Here is a 20,670-nt window from a genome sequence, read left to right as displayed (position 1 = left end):
AATCTGTACTAAACACAATCGTTGTTTAAATACTTACTCCTGAGCGAGAAAAACGCCACTCGAGAACCGAAGATTGTTTAAACTTGTGTATTCTCTCAAGAAGGACTCTTGAAGGATATTCTACTCATCGAGGCGTGCCCGGAGAGTAAGAGGCTACTCATAACAGTTGTGAAAGTTATGAATACGATGAGGCGTGATCCGGCCGAGGGTGAGAGGCGAATCATAGAGGTTGTGAAAGTTGCAAATACGATGAGGCGTGATCCGGCCGAGGGTGAGAGGCGAATCATAGAGGTTGTGAAAGTTGCAAATACGATGAGATCCTGTGTGTTCATACCTCATCATTTTAAGTCACAAATTCTATCTTGAGCCATGTGAAACACGGCCTTTAGAAAAAAGTGAGTGAATAGGTTCAGTTCCCCCCCGCTTTTATAACATTCCAGCAATATCACGACGGGGACACCAAAAATTAGCTACACACGATGTACCCATGTGGGGCTTTATGGTACGAGAAGCTTTAGCATTGCAGTTGTGACAGTGATAGTGGCTGGCAACAGTAGGTGAAGTAGTATTTGTACCAGGAGGAGAAGTGGCAGTAGTAGTAGTTATGGCACCATTAGTAGTAGTGATAATAGTAGTAGTAGTAGCAGCATCAGCATCAGTAATAGTGACCCCATTAGTACTAGTGATAACAATAGTAATAGTGGCAATAGTGCAGTAGTAGTTGCAGTACTTAGTAGTAGTAGTAGTAGTAGAAGTAGTAGTAGTAGTAGTAGTAGTAGAAGTAGTAGTAGTAGTAGTAGTAGTAGCATCAGCATCAGTAATAGTGCCCCCATTAGTACTAGTGATAACAATAGTAATAGTGGCAATAGTGCAGTAGTAGTTGCAGTACTTAGTAGTAGTAGTAGTAGTAGTAGTAGTAGTAGTAGTAGTAGTAGTAGTAGTAGTAGTAGTAGTAGTAGCAGCATCAGCATCAGTAATAGTGCCCCCATTAGTACTAGTGATAACAATAGTAATAGTGGCAATAGTGCAGTAGTAGTTGCAGTACTTAGTAGTAGTAGTAGTAGTAGTAGTAGTAGTAGTAGTAGTAGTAGTAGTAGTAGTAGTAGTAGTAGTAGTAGTAGTAGTAGTAGTAGTAGTAGTAGTAGTAGTAGTAGTATGTTAATAGAAACGATAACAACACAAAGGGACATGATTCCCTGATCTCCCATCATGAGATTGCCTCGTTTACATATAAGGACATGTTTCACACGTTAGAAGTTCTGGAATCAGCCAACACGTCAAGGCCCCTGATGATTTGTTTTTAAAAAATGGTTCCCATGAGCTTGTGTTGAGGTGTGTCGTGACTCATCTCACTGTCACCCTACACTATCTGTCATGTGTTTGCATTGCGAAATACACTGAAAGGCGGCTTGAAGGCTGGGAGGTTTGCTGTCCAGCCATGATTCAGCTCCATTCGAGCATTGCGCACTGACAATAAAAACAAGCCTTGCGCAATGTTGGCGCTGATGTACTTCTGGCGCTCTCTGTGCTATATGTGTTTTTGTGTCACCTTTAGCTCTTTCATACACGACCATTTACTTAGCCACCTTTTATTTTACTATACACAATGATGAGATCTTCTGGTTATTGTTTTTGTCTTAGGGAGGAACTGAGCATATGTGTACAACCTTGACTGAGACATAGTCTCTAAAATATATTTTGTTTTGTAGGAGGAAAAGAATTACACAGAAACTGAAAAAGACGGGAAGTGGGGTTGGTGATTCAGAACCGTTGTAAAATCTAGAATTACTTCTTTAAGATTTAAACGATTCTAGAAGGGTTAGTGAGTGAGATATAGTTTTACGCCGGGTTTAGCAATACCCCACAACACCGGGTTAAGGAACAACTATAATATGGTTCAGGTACCAGACGACACAACAGTGATGAACTCCGTATTTAAAGACCGTCACCAAGTCCTACAAAGTGTCCCGAAGACTTATCAGAACGTGACCTAAATGCGTCACACTTAAAAACTCCTTGTGTACACATCGATGTAACGTCTTCACTAAACTTTAAAAAGGAACTGTGTCAATGATTGCACAGAGCTGTACGTGTTATACAAAATTGAAAACTGTTAGTGAATCGGACGCTTGATGACTACCTCTAAGTAGTATAATCCTTATAAATAACACCAAACACAACACAATAAAGACGGAAAAGTACATATCCATGACTAGTTTCATATAGACCCATACACGTCACGTTTTCTATATGTACACCATGTACAGTGCTATACAGTACATATGCATGTGAATATACAGTATATATGCATGTGAATCTAGACAGTTAACATTTCGCGTTCATACAGTTACACTCCAATGACTATTGGAAGGAGGGTGGGTCCATGTGAGGGTGGGGAAGGGGCGTGATGTTTATGAGCATAAGAATACATTCACCATAAATATGTACGTATCAAATAAAATTTAAATATGTACGTATGAATACCCTTGTAATTCCTAACATGACTAAACTCCCGGTTCTTTACAATATCCACTAGCCCCTGCATGTAATTTATACGTATTTGTGTCCTTATTGATAGGAGTTTTTGAAAGCATCTAGATGTTGGACGAAAATGAACTTCATTTTATTCTTCTCTGCAACAAAGTAGAACGGTGGGGGTTTTTTGTGTCCAGCTGTGTGCCTACCTCCTTTCTATCTGCCAGTATTTTTCCTTTTTCAAATACGTTTCTATTTAGATCTATTAAGTTACATCAAACTTTTCAATGATAAAAACGTTTTGTCATATAAGGGTGTAGTGTTATTCTGTTGTAACGGCCATGGCTCCAGATTATTATGCTACTGGTGGCAAGTGGGTTACTGTATTATCGTTATGCAGATATACATACAAATGTATACCATATGCCACGTGACATGCCACGTATAGTTGTATGAACGTAATGTGTGTGTGTGCGTGCGTGCGCGCGCGTGTGTGTGTGTGTATGTGTGTGTGTGCGTGCGTGTGTGTGTGTGCGTGCGCGCGCGCGTGTATGTGTGTGTATGTGTGTGTATGTGTGTGTATGTGTGTGTATGTGTGTATGTGTGTGTGTGTATGTGTGTGTGTATGTGTGCGTGTGTGTGTGTGTATGTATGTGTGTGTATGTGTGTATGTGTGTGTGTATGTGTGTATGTGTGTGTTGTGTGTGTGTGTTTGTGTGTGTTTGTGTGTGTGTGTGTGTGGTTACATCAATGTTGAATATCTCAACTAACATGGAGTAACCAACTTGAAACCTTATGATTATTCAGGCGAATGCGTCAACTTGCTGAAAAGCATGTTCAGATATCATGAATGGGAACTGCTGCGTTTGGGGTAAACTCTTGTAAAGAATTCGCCATTTTTTTCACCTAGTTTCATCGTTTACTGAACTCATCACAATGATCTTTTCAATGTCACGGATTACAATGCATCAGTTCATAGGTGAACAGTACCTCTAAACAGTTTGGAGTATTTTGCGCAATCTAGTTTAGAACAGCTAACTGAAGTAAGTGGATAGATTTACACTAGCAAATCTACATTTTTTCATGAATAGTATATGTACACTACTTCCATAAGTACATACTCCTCTTAGACCTGTGCATCTATCCTGGACAATAAAATAGGGATATGTGTAAATTTTGAAATTATGAATTATGATCTATCTATTCACTGACAAACTGATAAAATATAAACCATAAAATGCAAATATCCCTAACTTATTTTGTCCAGTATATGAAGATGAGATTAGATACTGATCTTCAGTAAATTATACGACGTACCGGATCTGGTGGCCAAGCTCCTAACATTGTCCACGCATCGTACGTCAAATGAATAGATCGAAGCTCATGATATCAATCAACTGACTGGCCCGAAATCAATATTTACATATTATCTCCATGTTTGTGCATATTACTGCGAAGGGTTTTATATACATCCCAAAACAAACAAACAGGATGTTACTAGGCTCATAAACATGTAGAACATTGGGATTTGTGAACTTTGAGAACCGGCTCCACCTTAAATGACAGAGTCGATATTGTTTCATTTCCGTTCTGTTTCTAGTACATCACATATCTGTTCATTTGATGTACGGGATGGCCAGTCCATAACATCAACACCGGCACTGCTTAAGACGTAGAGCGTTGCCATGTTGCAGTGCCCGCCCAAGAACAAGTAGCCGAATATGAAGGCTCTAGCCCAATATCTTAAAGTAGTCACTGACTCGTTTCACTGCCTGTGGTTGAATCTGTCATATACGCGTACCTATATAATCCATACACCGTGTGTGATTTAAATGAAGGTCAAAACTCTGATCCCACACTAGTCTCGCAAATCTTGCTAAATCTCGCTGTAATTATCCCTTTGTCTCGCGGGGAGAGTGATGAGTCCATGACTGCCTCTGAGGCGAGACCCGTGGTGTTACAACTGTCTATTGTTACAATCACAACTCTTTGGGGTGCTGACGTAACTTGATTACTACGTATTGGTGTGAAGTCAAACGCGGCGTCCGTGACCTTGGGCGACCAGCAACGGTGTCCTCAGAATCTGTATTATCTGACCACAGCCCAAGGCTCGTACAACTGCTGCAGCGCTTTGTCCAGCCGAAATCTCAGGATTCTCAGCACTAAACCTTTACTTGGGTTTACCTGTTTAGTAGCGTACTAGTATCTGTACATCTGCATTTCGATGCACGCGCGGCCGCTATGGTAACTAGCTGCACGTGGTTGTTTCGGAACACTTTAAGACCATATTTGTCACGTCAGTCACCTTGAGCATTTTCACATCGTAGCCATGTATCCTAAAACAAGAACTTAAAAATAATTACCACTTCCAAGGTATTGCCAGTAATATCTCTGTCAAGTTTCTGTGTGCATGTGCATAACGTTTTTAAAATATATATAATTTGTTTTTCTTCCGAAACAGTGAGTGCAGCATTAATTAAGACTCTTACGTACACATATGTGTTTTAAATGAATGGTTTAAAGAAAGGAAGTGTTTTTGAAATGCATGGGTTTGAAAGGAAACAAGATGGAAAACTTGTTTCATTTTATTTCCTTCGGTCTAACCCAATATTACTTCTGGTCGTTTCAAAAGGACGACGAAGCGATTCCCCAAACATGTTTGAATTGAACAAGGAATTCATTATTCTATGGCTGTAACACAAACAAACAGCCACTCCTAGTCCTCGAGCCGATGGGACAACGCCTTACACTTCCCAATGTTCCTACTGACATTTACCTAATTTCTATGCAATACTATATAGACTTGCCACATTTGAATACTCTGGTGAGGATTCAGTGAATAGAAGCAGTGAACCCTGCGACGTCCTTGGACATGTTAACTACTCGATGTAAACAGATTGGTTATATTTAATATCCATTATCTCCAAATACGACAGCCTTCTCGATATAATCCAAGTGAATTTGTTTAACTCCCATTATGTAAAACATTACGTAGGATACATTTACATAGAGTACCGTATACTGATGTGTAGTGTGTTGACATGAGGCTAGTTATGATAAGAGATGACGAAGCCAATGGGCTATTCTGATTAGGTTTGATTAGTTGATCGTAAGCCGTAGGGACGTAATAACCTTGACCTCTGCTGATCAGACTCCTCTATTGCATATATGCACATCCCTGCCATGGTATATATTTCTCCCTGCGCATATGTCTTGCATCATTTGCTTATACTCAATATAATTTTATACATATCAGGTATATTTAACACCCATTATTTTCACGTCTCCAGAAACGAGGTTATCCTAACAGGCTATGGGTCTTTGAACATGACGGCAAGCCGTCTATGCATTTGTTCACTAACTTAGACAAAGGGCACACCTTCGACAAGAGTACACCCCTTTAAACTTATATGTGTAACTAGGGCGTACAAGAACTAGGTCCTTAGAACTAGAGCTTCTTATAATGTTGACAAAGGATGAGACGACTGCCGAATGTTAGAGAACACTAGTCGAACTGGTGAGGCAAGCTGCCTGCATTGAAATACAGCTGGTTATGTTTTTGTGAAGTAGATATAAATAGCCACCGCTAACATTACCTGTTAACTCAGGTGTGGCTGTCCACAGCCAGGTAAAGACACGGATAGGTGTAACAGTCCTCGACAGACACCATGAAGGGAGCAATTGCCATCGCCCTCATTCTCGCGGGTACGATTTTGAATTATGTTGACTAGAATGTTGTCATTTGCTTTTTATGTATGTGCATGGTATGTAATTAAAATAGGTAAAACAGCTGATTAGGGAAATTGGATGAATCAACGAACGGGGTAAAGAGTTGTTTGTTAAAAGATCTGATGTCACTATGGGATTCGTTCGATGCATAAGAATCTGTGGATAGAACTGAGGAGATATTTAACTTCTTCACAAATAATTATTTACTTGATATCCAGTGTCAGTCTAAGCAAATATGTACATGTATTTAGAAACTATAAATAGCGGAGTGATTATGTTTAACTTCCGTTATGTAAAAACATTAAGTAGGATTCTGATATTCTGATATTTAAAACTATATGTAAAACTATGATATAAACCTAGTCTATAAAATAATAATTCACAATACAGCGAACCTACTCGTGTTCTCTTCTACCTATTGGTACTTTTTAGTTTGTTCTTACCGCAGTCGTAGCTACTTGTGTTTCTTGCCATTTTCTACTATTTTGATTTTTTAAATTGTCGATAATGTGTACTACGATAGGACCCATTATCTCCAGATTCTTTCACTCGAATGATATATCTCGAATCTATGCAACTGTTACCGATCATCTCGAATTCGAGATACAAATACCAAGCTCTTTCTCACACAGGTCCAAAGTCCAAACTCACTAGACAGGATTATGATTTCATTTCAACATTACAATTGTTAAAAAAATAGAAAAGAAAAACAGCATTGTACTTCTAGATATTTCAAGAACCTTTCCTCGCACATTCACCGCTGTTCCCGTGATAATTGTCTAAACAATACCACTGTTCAGCGAACATACACCACAATCTGAACACGCATTCAAGCTTCTGAGATGACAATTGCGTAGTTCTTTTTATTGCCCAACCCTACCAGGGTAAGCCCGCACTGATGGATTAAGCTTACAACATATCCCCAGGTACATACTCATTAGTCCCGATAATATCCTGGTTAGAGTTATCTTCAGCAAGTCATCCTTCTCGTAAAGTGACTGGTTTGTTGGTGTTTTCTGGTTGATCTATTGTAAAACCCTCAATACCGTTTACAAACAACGTGAAATCTTTGAACATTTGACAGTTCAAGGGGTCCTTTTTGCTCATCATCCACGAGTAAGTGACTTTAGTTTTACGCCGCACTCAGAGGTATCGCAGCTATATGGCAGCGGTCAGTAAATAATCGAGTCTGGACCAGACAATCCAGTGATCCTCGATCTACCCATCTGGGTTACGACGACACGTGTCAACCAATTCATTCGATCCCGTTGGTTGCCTTTCACAACAAGCAGGGGTTACTGAAGATCAATTCTTTCTCAAGAAATACACTGACCTCCTAAGTCATCGACCTTTAAGACTAGTTTACTGAAACGTCATGTCTGCGTAATCACAAGAACGCGTATTGCACGTGATGCTTGCTTTAGATATGGTACGTTTATATCTACTATAACACGGTGTGTCCGCAGGGTCGTAATAATCACACAAAAATATGATTTATTATATGACTACATATGGCGACATGGGGAATAAAATTCGTATGTATTGCGATGCTTTTATCCATGGTTAAATAGTTCCACTTACCACGAAGTGTGTCAGACATCTCGAAGTTAAACCCCACTCGGGTGGTATACTCAGGTACGGAAATGTCATAGACACAACCTTTCAGCATTACAAGGTCCGAATGTAGAATACACATTCCTGAAATGACTATAAAGATATGACATTCACATAAATGTTAAGCACATAAAACCCCCCGATCACTGTACATTATATTTTTTACGTGTTTTCTTCTGTTTCTAGTTTCAGTGCCCAGCTGTTATGGGCAGCAAACATGTGACTATAACCGCATCACCGCCTGTACCAACACACTGACCCAGAAGGTCTTCCCTGTGTTATCTAACAACACCCTGGTGTGCAGGTAATGTCTTCATGGAACTTCACACGCGGTTTTGAGAAATGTAGTACGGCGTGTCTCCTTCCCAACTCGAATTCTTCAAATATCCTTGAACGTTTAAGAAAACCGTGGATGATCTAACAATGCTGGGATGCATTAGTAATGATGCAATACAGCATATTGGTCACGTCCTAGTCAGTTCAGTCAAGGCATAGTTAGTTGAGATAGCATATGGATCAAGTACTAGTCACTTGTGATAGCATATCAGTCAAGGCATAGGTAGTTGAGAGAGGATATCAATCAAGGCATAGGTAGTCCCTGAATTATCATACTGCTCAAGTCATATTCAGTTATGATAACATGTTGGTCAAGTCAATAGTAGTTGAGATGATATATATCAGTCATCTCAGTTCAGATAGAATATTGGTCAAGGCATATTCAAGATATTGATATTGTCATTGTAAAAATCGTTAATATGCTTTGCATAATCCATTTCAAAATCTTCCCCTTTCCGGATGATTTATGAGGAAACCGTTTGTATATCTAGTTGTCATTGGTAATTGTCACAAGTCATGGCAAGCGATGAGCGTTTGCTAGCATATAAGTAGGCACATTATACGAAATGAATTTTCTATATTGGAATACGCTTTTAAAGTAACGGAACGTTCAGATACGCTTGCATGATAATATTCCTTACAGAGACCGCTGCAAAGTTGGACAAGAGAATATTTAGTGTTGTGTGGTGGGGTTTCAAAATGTTTCCGAAATGACACGGTAGACAACCCACGGTTTTAAACCCTCAGCTGTGAATGGATTGTATTCATATGTTTTATAGGTAACAGCCTGATCCAGACACAGGGGTGGGTGTACACTGTGATAGCTGACTGCACATTGCAAATTTGCCAACGAGTCTTTTTTGTATCCACTAAGGGAGAACTAGATCACTGCTTGACACAACAGCGGCGTGAAACCCGTTCATTTGTGTCTGTACTGAATGAACAAAGCAGTTTCTTTCTTCTTTTATTGCTGTTCATATGTACAAACTAGGCCTGGTTAAAACGATCGATAATCGTCATTATCGTAATTGGGCAATATTATTAACGATTATCGACTGAAAGATTAATCGATAATATCGTTCATACACTTTTGTGATAGAATAAAATTAGAAGACTGCGTGGAGATTGCCTAGGTTGTGCGTGACTTGAAACATGAATATGAAATAAATTTGAAAAAAAAAATCATCATTATTTTTTAAGTGTTTATTGTTGTTGTTTTTCTTCATTAATGCGGGGAGTTGATGTAAGTCATACATTTGCTCGAGGACATGGGTGGTGGTCCAAACGTCAGAGTTTGAGGTGTGGTTCAGCATCAGAAATTAAGAATAGTGAATTACCTGTGGTGTGTTTCAGTATTAGAATGTTTGAATACTAAATCACTTGTGGTGTGTTTCAGCATTAGAAATTTAGAATAGCGAATCACGAGTGGTGAGTTTCAGCATTAGAAAATAAGAATAATGAATCACTCCTGGTGTATTTCAGCATTAGAAATTTAGAATAGCGAATCATTACTGATGTGTGATTCATTATCAGTAACACTTGTGTGTTTCATCATGAGAAATTTAGATCATTGCTGGTGTGTATCAATGGAATGCGTTTTAATATCCGAAAATTAAAATATATTTATGAAATCATCTGGATTGTTTCTTTGCAGGACTGGCGTGTGTTTTAATATCAGAAGTTTAAAGTGTTCTGCTTGAAATGCTTGTTTGCGTTGGTGACGTTTGCTTTAATGTGAGGAGTTTACGCTCAACTTTCTTGCTTCAGGGTCTACAATGAATACATCCAGTGCGTCTACGGAGAGCCTGGCTGCGATGCGGCTGCAATTGTTGGTGATCTGAAGGCACAGATGATAAGAAGCAACGTGGACTTTGACGCTCGATGTAAGGAAAATTTCAGATACTAAATGTTGCCGTGACAGAATACATACAGGGACTCGATATCAGCCCCTTCGATATATCGTAGCAGTGGGTAGCCTTGTTGTTAAAGCTCGCCACACCAAAGACCCTGGTTCGACTCCCCACATTATGGCAGTATGTGAAGCACAATTCCGGTGTCCCCCGCCGTGATGTTGCTGGAATAGTGCTAAAAGCGGCCGCCTAAAACTGAAATGATTGTCGGCATATACGTGTGGGTAGAGAGGATCATCTAATGTTTGGCAAGCTGAAGCCTTTATTTCTGCCTTTTTTCCTTTTGGCACCCGCTCGATCTACAAGTAATATGGTTACTGAATGCGATTCGCATTAATAGAATAGGAGCGTTGTCGCCATACTTCCGCAGTTGATATTTAACGAGGAAGCGAAGGAACATTCCTTACTTAGGCAAACGCCATATTTCGAACCAAAACCTGTAGTCATCAGTATACAACATCAAGTCAGTATTCTGAAATCGCGAACGTTCGAACTGCTTCGAGTGCATAGCATCCTTTCGATGCTGTTGAAACAAAGAAAGGCATTTAGAAAGAGGTCAGATATAACATAAGCCATCCCAAACATACTATGCTATGCAATGTCAAATGTTGTCCAACTCATAGTTATGTAATCAATTGTCAACCTGTCACCCTTTCGTAAAGGAGCGTGGTTTTACGCCACTTTTAGCAAATTCAACCAATATTACGACAGAGGACGCCGGCTTCACCCATTGTACCCATATGGGGGAATTGATATGGGTCTATCCCTCGACGAGCCAACGCTCTAGCCACTTGGCGAAGCCACCGCGAAGAATAAAATGTAAAGTTGTGTCTTTCTATTGGTTAGTTTTTGGAGTTTAGTTTTAGTTTTAAGACAAATTCTAATTCTTTCCCTTTTTTGTAGTGGCGGTAAGTCTTATTGTTCAATGTCGCTTCACTTCATTATGGCCTTAGTCAAAGCATGTCTCTCCGGTCAAATGACGTGATGGATCTAGTGTGTGTTTTCAGTGTGATTCATCGCCCAAAGGATTCTAAACTTTAAACATACTTTCATTCGTGTTCGCAGGTGGGGCTGGATTAACCACTAAAAGTAAGTACTCAGTCACGATATTTCATCATGGAAACATTGAACGCACAACACGACACGTCCGAGAAGGAAATGTAGAGTATGTCTGAAGAAGTTACGTGTACTCATTTATCACCATAATTAGATTCACGTGGAAGGACAAATGTAACGTGCTAACGTCATATACACTTCTCACAAAAAAAGAAACGCATAGGTGATTTTCAGAATATTACATTGTAACAAAAATAATACAAATATACAATTTTTCCAAAACGTCATATAAACGAAGTGATTGTAACATTTCCCTTGTATTAGGAGCATTTGAAGAAACCGTCACCAAATCGTTACCAAGCAAGCACCCGAAGCAACATGCGATATTGACCACTATTATATGGCAAACGTGTTTTTCGAATTTGCCTTGAAAGTGGAAATCATTGTGCCGTGAGCAAGTGCCGCCAATCGAACCACTGTCATATGCGGCATTGGAGCTTGGGAGTTGCATTCTGCAGTTGCCGGATATTTCAACGTTCAACACAACACCATATCTCGCCTTGCTGATCCGCCCATAATCACCCGCATAGTGGAGTTACCAAGAGTTACCACCCAAGCGCAGAAATACTACATCCGGGTTGTTCACGTGCGTCAGCGTCTTTCCACAGCCATGGAGACTACAACGCTTCCCTGGTTTTAGAAGAATCTACCACCAAGCCGTCAAGAATCGATTGCATGAAGTGGTGATTCGACTTAGTCGCCCCTGTTCCTATCTTCCATTGGCACAATTGCTTGTGGTGGTGTCGTATAGTTCGGAACTGGGTGCTGATCCACAAAGCGCTCGTAACGACACGACCTGTCGCAACTCTATACGTTATCATAGGCTTACGAATGTCGTAGCGCTGCGGAGGCTTTGTGGATCGGGGTCTTGAAACCTTAGAAATTGGAGACAAATCTGGTACAGTGATAAATCACGACTTCTTCACTGACCATATGGAGGAGAAATGAACGATTATGATGTTACAGTGTCATGGTGTGGGATGTGATATCCAGCACAGAAAGATCTAATAAAAATGCTGGTTCAGGGAAATTCGACAGCAAAACGGTACATCACCGAAGTCTTTGCACGTCACATACTTCCATTTATGGACTGACAGAAGGAGTCAAACCAGCATGACAACGCTGCCACAGGTGCCTGTATCGCTTCGAAACAGTGTTAGGTGTATAGTCTCTACCCTAGTACCATACGGCAGTAGAGGGATGTAACAACGAAACTAACACCACCCCCTCCTCAATAAAAGTTAGATTTCACCACATTAAAAAAAACTTCCTAAGGTGCAACCTTTCGAATTGGAGTCTATGTAATCAGTATATCTATGGTGAACGCTGTCTGCAAACATTTCCGAGTTTGAATCCATTCTCAATGAATTATTTTAAAAGACTCATCGAAAGCAGTTTCCTCCGGAAATTCACGCCAAAATCATGGATCACCTAAGACAGCGAAAACTCACCTTTTAAATTTGTTTATTTATTCCAGCCACGTTGACATATTTCGGTTAAAACACCAGATTGGCGAAAAAACATAACTTTTCCGTAATAGCTAGCTTCCGGTTTCGTTCTATATACAACCTCTCAAATGAAATAGGGTATTCTTTTACCTGCAGTACACGACTTTATAGCGAAATTAGTGGTATCGTGTGATCCCGTCCGCCATGTTTGTCCTTCACCCTCAATAGGCTTGCACCAACGAAGAGCTGCTCTCTGATTGGTCAAACATAAAACACCAGCATTATTTTCGTTTCGTGGCGTGATACATCGTGTGGGTGCGAGCTTACTCTAAAATTTAATTATATAGCGTCATTTCCAGTTATTAACTCATGTTTATCTGAATATTTGTATTGTACTAACTCCCCATTCTCTGTCACCACTTTCCCATTTTTCACCCTCTCCCTTTCTCTCTCTCTCTCCTCATCTCCTCTCTGACTCTCACTCTCTCGCTCCGTTTTTCTCTCTCCATTCCACCCCCCACACCCACACACACACACACACCCCACACCCACACCCCACCACACACACCTCTCCCGTCCTTTTTCTTTCTACCGCTCTCTTTCCCAGTCTCCCTTCCCTCTCTCACACACTCCCTCTCCCTCACATGACGTATTCTTCTCACATTACTTGTACTATGTTTAATGAAACATCACTTTTATTTTACAGTGGCTCCCATGCCCACAACCTGGGGTATGTACACTAGTTCAGTTTAACAGCAAGTCCAGTTCTAGTTTATAAAGCTGAAATATTTTCTGGACGCTGCCTCAGACAAATACGTGTATACACATGTGATGCATATGTATTTTCATAGTTAGGTGTTATGCAAGGAAGTGAATGTATAAATCCATTTGGGTGTTTTTGAGGTTCTTCAGCACTGACGTTTTACATTTTGAAACAAATCCAGATAAATAGAGAACACTTTCAAAAATCTCTTATTGTATAATGTCATGTCTGTATCACTGTTTCAGCTCCTCCACGTTCAGATCTAAGTAAGTCAACGTTTAATTCTCGCTTTCATTTCCTCTTATTGAGAGTTAGTGTAAAACGAATTTAGAACTTGGTTAATTAAAAGTGTTCCTTCCTCGCTCAGTTCACATCGACATTTCACTTTACAAGTTTTGTCTTTCTCCTGTTGGTGGGACGGCGGCGTAGCCTAAAGGCTAAATCGTTCGCTCGTTGCCCGAAGACCAGGGTTCGATTCCTAACATTGGTATAGCGGAAGCTGTCATAACCGGCATATGTCCATACCGACAAGTTGTCAGCACCGGCTAAAAATCTCAGTCCCATTCGTGGCTTTTAAACTTAAACTTATCATCAGCTCTCCAATCCGGTACGTTGTCTAAATTGGATAATTTCTTCAGTACCGATGCGTGCCGGTTAAGATAGCTTCCACTGTACAATGTGTGAAGCCTGTTTCTGTTGTCTTGCTGTAAAGTCGCCTCCGCCACCGTTTTATTTTGGTTTTCTTTAGCTTGCCTCTCCTCTCCACTTTCTACTTCCTCCACTTTTTTTTTCTCGCCGACTCATTTACCCTATTTATCATTTATCCTGTGTTCTCCTTTCTCTGATTTTCCAGCCGTAATGTATAGCTTTCTTCTCCTGTCTACTTCCACAGCGTTCTTCTCTCGCACTCTTCCCATCAACACACGTGAAGATCCGGGGTAGAATAGGCCTTCACCAACCCATGCTTGCCATAAAAGGCGACTCTGCTTGTCGTAAGAGGCGACTAACGGGATCGTGTGATCAGGCTATCTGATTTGGTTGACCCACATGCCATTTGTTCTAATTGCGCAGATCGGTGCCCGTGTTGTTGATCACTGGATTGTGTGGTCCAGACTCGAATATTTACACTCCGCCGCCATATAGCAGTAATGTTTGCTGAGTGCGGCGTAAAACTAAACTCACTCACTCTTCCCGTCAGCATTGTCTTTCTTTTGTCCTAATTCTTTTCTTTCTATTTTAAACCAAAGTCAATCCTCGCTAGTTCCGATAGTCTTCTTCTGGGCACGATATGGGCGAAGTACTGCCGATGTGGCTATGAACTTTAACTTTAACTTTAACTTTAACTTTAACTCTATCCTTCTTCTCTCTGACTCATTCTGTCGGTTATGGCCTGGGAAGTCTGGACAAACCTCAATTAGGGGAATTGAAATGTTGTTTCAGAATTTAGTAGCATTTATTATGAATTTGTAATTTGTTGAAGTCACGATATGTCTGAAATATTCCTCACTCGATTTCCTAATCTTCATTCCCCTTGTCTATACTGTTTCCTTTTCAAGCAGTGAAGTATACCGCCCTGTTTCGTAATGTTTGCCCCTTTACTTGTACGATTCTCTGCTGTTTGTCTCTCATTCGTGCACTGTATTTGTGTTCATTATAAATTGTAATTGTCTTTTTTTGCAGCTACGCGGCGTTGGGGTGGGATGACAACCATGGGTATGTAGTTGTATTATATTATTGTAATAAAAAAACACTCTCTCTACAGCTATAATAATACCAGCACGTTAAGATCCTGGTTCGTATAGGTTTTCAGCATGTCGTAAAATGCGACTAACGGGTGGTCAGACGCGCTGACGTGCTTGACAGATACCATCGTATCCCCAATGCGTGGATCGATGCTCATGATGTTGATCACTGGGTTATTCGGCCTAGACTCGATTACTTACTGACCGCCATTATATAGTTTGAATATTGTTGAGTGCGGCGTAAAACTACACTCACTCACTCACCCACTACAACTAGAATTGCATTGACGATAATCACGATTAATGCATTTGGCGCTAATAATGCATTGCACTTCAGTGCATTTACACAAATATGTTTTCATGGGGAAATGCTACCAAGATAGGTTTTATGTTTTTTTAATGAGCGTATCAAATGATCACATATGACCAAAAAGTTAACAATGTAGGGTCTATTCCAAGTGAATGATATACAATGAACTAGCTAAAGACGAAAGCTCGTTGATCCTGCTTTGGTAGGTTCACCAGACCTTGGTTATTTAGATTTATGTTTTAATGTAGCTTTATTAGAAATTTAAATTGTTTGGTGCAGATAATGCATTGATCTGATTCTGAATGACTGTCCTTGGTAGTATTAAATTTAAATAGTACAGAATATCGTGCTTGTAATATAATATGCACTACAATTCCAATATGATATGCACTAACAATTAGTTTCCACTGGAATAATTTTCTTCAATTTGGGTATTTATCTTGGCTGTGTCTTGTAAAGCTGTCCTTTGCAAGATGCATTTTTTGCATCTGATTTGGGGCAAGGACCCGGCGTGTCTGGTTTTGATTGTAACAGAGACTCAGAAATAATACATTGTAATTAAAATACCTGTTCATGTGTATCAAAGATGCCCGATCCTTTGCGTGTGTATGATGACGTCATTGTTTGTGACTGTATTTGCTCTGTAACGTGTATCGTGTCTTTGGATATAAACAAGTCATTCACTATTGGATGGTTTTATCACTCAGTCGTGTAGACCTTCAAACTGACGTTATTCAAAGTATATTTACATGTATGTATTTGTCATTGCAGGTCCCAACAAAACAATGTGTAGTTTTTAATTTTGTTAAATATTTTCATGGACAACTAATGGAAAATGATGTGGTCACGTTTATAATCGTATTCGCTCTGCTAACACAACTTCATAGACAAGATAACTCTTTCTGGTAACAAATTTAAACATACTCAGAGATCTGCCAGCATGCTAAATTATGCCACGACTGCTAAATTATGCCAGTGTTACTAAATTATGTCAAGGTTGCTGAATTATGTCAGGGTTGCTGAATTATGTCAGGGCTACTAAATTACGTCAGGGTTGTTAAGTTAAGGTGAAAAGATACACCCAACGTCTCTCAACGTATGTCAATCTGTACTCACTTACACATTAAGAAGCTTAGATGCCAGGTCGAAAGAGCAGATGCACCTTACTGAGTTGCGTACCTTGACCATGGTAGGACCCTCGGAATCTGTTCAGATAATAACCCTTTGCTAGCCAGTATGACTTTTGTAATAAATTTAAATGCAGCAATAGTTGTGCGTGATTGCAGTTTGGACCACACGCCCCCCATGGGGATGCAACGTATACGAGATCCACATGTGCAGCAGCAATCTCCAGATGGAACACGGTCGTGGAATGGGTTGTGAGTAAGTGCCCCCTGTAAATATTCTTAGATCGATCTATCTATCTATCTACCTACCTATCTATCTATCTATCTATCTGTCTATCTATCTATCTGTCTATCTATCTATCTATCTATCTATCTATCCATCCATCCATCTATCTATCTGTCTATCTATCTATCTATCTATCGGCAGTTCGTAAGTCCGTATCATTATATGTGTCTATATATAGATACAGACACACACACAGAGAGAGAGAGAGAGAGAGAGAGAGAGAGAGGGAGGGAGGGAGAGTTGCCCTGTGCGTTAGACTAGACACGGTAAGTCGAGTATAATGCCAGTACACCATATACCTCTAGAAGGTATATATCTATATTTACCTTGCCTCACACACGAATGTCTCTTTCCGACTGGTTAAGCGTTCTTCTATTATTTTCAGTGTATCACGCTTACAAGCAAGGTGCATTGCAATGTACCCCGCTGCCAATAGCAACTTATTCGGTATTTCGTGGTAGTAATTATGTATCTCGAATAACATTGACATACGTATGATGTACGGAAATTACCGATATTTTGCGAATGCAATCGAGGGAAGGGAGACTCTAAATCTGTTAACGCCAACGCTTTTTGCACACACACACACACACACACACACACACACACACACACACACCTATATATATTCAACTTACCTCTCTCTCTTTCTGGTGATGACATATTCATTGAAATAATATTTGCCTTTTTCAGCGCTGCAGGTAACTTCATGAAGTGTATGAACAAACTGACGGCGTGCACAGGGAACGCGGAATTTACCAGGGCCAGAAATACCTTCAAATCAACGGGACTTGAGCAACAATGTAAGCAACCACTTGTAGTTATTTATGCCGTCAAATCAAGTCCATAATACACACAGTCAAGAACGTAATCTATAACACAGTGGCTTTGACGCAATGTGTCACGAAGACGCCACCAACTACTATACTGAAGCGCAAAAGAAACGCAAGTTTACAAAAAAATGAAGTCTCATAAAAGTGAGCGTTCATGTCTATGTCTTCTGTTTAAAAAACTTGACAAAAACAGAGTTGCGTTTCTTGTGCTGTTCAGTACATATTCTGAAAACATGAAGGGTAACGTATAGAGTGCATTGGTTAGTCGGGATCTGTTTGTCCCGGAATCTTTTAGGAGATATTTTGTGGTTGACACATATCATAGTATCTCTATCGCACAGATTGATGTTGTCATTTGATTGTGCGGTCCAGATTCGATTATAATTGACCGCCGCCATGTAGCTGGAATATTGCTGAGTTCGGCATTAAACAGCCATCAGTCATTTAGGATCTGAGCTAAGGCACATTATTGTTCCATGACGTCATCGATTAGCACCATGACGTCATACATACACGTATATGTACATTTCCTTACCCAGTTTCTTCATGTTTGTTCCGCTTTGAGTCATCTGTGCATCCAACTTAGAAGTGGAGTGAGTGAGTTTTGCTTTTAGCAATATTCCAGCAACATCACGTCGGGGGTACCAGAAATGGACTTCAAACATTGTACCCATGTTGGGAATCGAATCCGGAATTTTGGCTTGACGAGCGAACGCTTTAACCACTAGGCTAACCCACCGACCCTGAGAACTGGAATATTGCTGAGTGTGTTAAACAGACAAAAGTAGAGATTGTTGGCTGACGAGTCATATTGTGTTTTCAGGTCCCCACGTGATGCACCACCACACATCATCAGCCAGTACCAGTTCTCTGTCTGTGATGGTGTCACTTACTTTTGCTTTGATGACCCTGTTTTGGATCTAAGTATTGGTACCCTGGACAATCTGTCCTCTGCTCCAGCAGATCTTGGAGCGGATCATGTTAACAAAATGTATATAATCTGAGTGCTTTCACTGTCACAAATATATCCCGACCATAATGCTAACCAGAAAACAACCAGACAAGATCTGTTCTGGAATCATTGTTACGATTTATACATTGTCTGTATTTCCTTTTTTCGTCAAAGTCAATGTCAATATACAACTTACAAACACGATTCTGATTTGACTAATACTCAGATTATATACATCGTCTCATAGCATTGGCACATAAGTTAGTGTATACACTTTGCATATTTATCGTCTTTGTTTCCTTCTATTTTGTTAAACATTCAGCAGTCTTCTGTAAACACCACGATGCTTCACGTGAAGAAGCCAAATCCACCCTGCATTGAAACCTCGTGAACTCGAACATTCGATACATAAAATGTCCATCAGTTAACTCTGTAGAATGTTTATGGACTTGGATACTAATGGCACTGACCAGAATAAGAACTCGTTCAGATGACAGGTTTTACTGTATACAAATTAAAAGAATTTATGTGACGTTTTCATCAATTTTATCTGTGATTTCCTGACGTTAGCTAGATTTTTTAAATTTCACATTTGTATCCTCTATTTTGTTTTGACAGAGAGATTTATCTTTTTTAAAGAAAATAAATTTAGCTTGATCGTATCAGGGTTACAGTGGTGTTTGCCTCCATCTATCGCCAGGAATGGGTTCTAGTTCTTTCTGATGGTTAGTAGAACTAGACCAGTAGATAAGGCGTTCGCTAGTCGCGCTGGACAAGTAGTGGCTAGATAGCTAGATATGTGTGAATTTGCGTTTCTTCATTGCCTTTTTTATGACTGTGGAAATTAATCGCAGGCTGGGACACTCTTCTTATAGTGAAAGAGACAAATAGTGAGTAAGTGAGGTTTAAAGCTAAGATTCACTGTTAGTTGGGTCCCTGTTGGTAGTGAAGCGCGATTAGTTTCTGAACACTCGTGAATATTCAACATCTGTGACTCCGCTTATGTAATTAGATGATTCTATCCCAGTGACTGACATCGAAAACAATGGGAATACGATGACATGCAATCAGCCACGTCAACAAATTCCAAGTCCAATCATGTGTCATTGGTGTATCGCCTCAACCATCATCCTCTTCCCACAGAGGTTACTGGAGTCATGTATGCCCACGTAAGAAGATATGACTTGGGTAAACTCTATGGGAGGAAATCCTCAGCCATGTGTTACTGGGAATACCACTAGGGGTAACCGTGTTGGTAGTTGAGTGAGTGTATGTGGTTTTACGCCGCCTTTTCGGAAATATTCCAGCAACGTCAGGGCGAAGGACAGCAGAAATGGGCTTTACTCCCATTTGGGGAATCGAACCCGGGTCATAGGTGTTACGAGCGAACGCTGTAACCACTATGCTACCCCCATCGTCCTGTTTGTAGTAGAGATAAGGCGTCCGTTATTTGAATAAGGTAAACTAGAGTTTACGCAACAAACACCCTTTTAGACACACATCAGCTTAAATATCTAAACACAAACACGTTTGCGAGAATTGTCTGCCCAAAACAATTCGATGAAAACGAGCAATGCAAATGCCACGAGACAGGTATGAAGTGAGCGAGGTATGTTTACAGGTTTATAGTTGTATGGTACAGCTGTACAACGATGATTCACTTTTAAGTTGGAGGAAAACCCAAGTGGTTCAGTTATGCAGGTATCAGACGCTTGCCACTTTGATGACACCAGAAGCCGGGTTTGGCGCTGACGAATCTGGGAACTCAAAAGAGACCACCCGATATGAACTATCGATCAAAATTTAATGTGTCCGACGTTCTCAAGGGACACAACTCTTTATCCGGTTCCGTAGACGACTGGGTAACTTGCCCATCGAAAACTGGAGGACGCGACACAGTACTGTTTTGGAATAAGATGGAACATTTCCAAGCACAAAGTCCCTACGGCGAGAGATCGGTTTACCAGTAATCAGACCAATGTTTCTGTACTATATCATGGTGTACTGGCATCTCTGTGGGTGATATACG

At 40.2% G+C, this 20,670-nt stretch overlaps 1 protein-coding gene across 1 annotated transcript; it reads left to right on the top strand.

Moving 5' to 3' along the window:
* The first annotated feature begins 5,900 nt into the window (after nucleotides 1-5,900).
* LOC137286253 (uncharacterized) lies at nucleotides 5,901-19,303 on the top strand. Its single transcript, XM_067818002.1, has 10 exons — nucleotides 5,901-6,180; nucleotides 8,005-8,122; nucleotides 9,922-10,037; nucleotides 11,130-11,153; nucleotides 13,335-13,358; nucleotides 13,637-13,657; nucleotides 15,072-15,104; nucleotides 16,730-16,826; nucleotides 17,550-17,659; nucleotides 18,513-19,303. The coding sequence occupies exons 1-10, from the start codon at nucleotides 6,144-6,146 to the stop codon at nucleotides 18,611-18,613; spliced, it is 681 nt and encodes a 226-aa protein (XP_067674103.1). The 5' UTR covers nucleotides 5,901-6,143; the 3' UTR covers nucleotides 18,614-19,303.
* The last annotated feature ends 1,367 nt before the right edge of the window (nucleotides 19,304-20,670 follow it).

Source organism: Haliotis asinina, chromosome 6 (genome assembly GCF_037392515.1).
Source record: "Haliotis asinina isolate JCU_RB_2024 chromosome 6, JCU_Hal_asi_v2, whole genome shotgun sequence".
NCBI classification, from domain to species: domain Eukaryota; kingdom Metazoa; phylum Mollusca; class Gastropoda; order Lepetellida; family Haliotidae; genus Haliotis; species Haliotis asinina.
The sequence above is the reverse complement of the archived record's forward strand: the minus strand, read 5'-3'. Positions and strand labels throughout refer to the sequence as shown.